General features: G+C 52.2%; 1 protein-coding gene across 1 annotated transcript in view; it reads left to right on the top strand.

The window, feature by feature from the left end:
• LOC104498175 (myosin regulatory light chain 2, smooth muscle minor isoform-like) overlaps positions 1-655 on the top strand; it is a gene marked incomplete at its 3' end in the record, with an annotated part of 2,824 nt that extends 2,169 nt beyond the window's left edge. Inside the window, exon 4 of the mRNA XM_010141525.1 lies at positions 628-655. Coding sequence (XP_010139827.1) covers positions 628-655 — 28 coding nt within the window. The remainder of the gene's footprint in view (positions 1-627) is intronic.
• Positions 656-661: the final 6 nt, after the last annotated feature.

Raw genomic sequence — 661 nt, forward strand, 5'->3', positions numbered from 1 at the left:
GGGCAGTGGTGGAGTCCCCATCCCTGGAGGGGTTTCCCAGCCCTTGTGTCGAGGTGGTGCTGAGGGACAGGGGGCAGTGGGGACCTGGCTGTGCTGGGGGAATGGGGGGACTCGAGGAGCGTAAAGATCTCTTCCAACCAAACCCATTCTGTGATTTAAAACAATTTTAAATCTCTGAAACATTTCAGATGTCCCAGTGTTTCACGCACTTGTTGAACACCAGTAGTCAGGTTCCATCGTTGTGTGTGGTGGTAGCGGTTTTTGTCAGGGATGTTCCTGACAACGTGTACAGCTGCTGGCAGGCTGTCAGCGCTGCTGGGACACAGCCCTGCTCGGGGGGAGAAGGTCCAGTGTAGAGCCTGACAGATGCCCGTGTGCCGTGATCAGGGGCCAGTCAGGAGATGGCCTTTACCTGCAGTAGTGAGACCAGGCGAATTAGCGAAAGGCTTGACGTGATTGTCATTGACGTGTCATTACTTGGCAAGTAGAAGCTTTAACGGCTTTATTTGCATTGGGCAACAAAGACTGTGGGTACCTTTAATTAAAACACAGCTCAAAGAAAGAAATGACCATTGGCAGGTAAATGTGAAAACTTCTTTTTCTTCTGCCCTCTGCGTCTCGCTGCAGGGTTCATCCAGGAGGACTACCTGCGCGAGCTGCT

The sequence above is a fragment of the Buceros rhinoceros genome, unplaced genomic scaffold (genome assembly GCF_000710305.1).
Source record: "Buceros rhinoceros silvestris isolate BGI_N320 unplaced genomic scaffold, ASM71030v1 scaffold17298, whole genome shotgun sequence".
Taxonomy (NCBI): Eukaryota; Metazoa; Chordata; class Aves; order Bucerotiformes; family Bucerotidae; genus Buceros; species Buceros rhinoceros.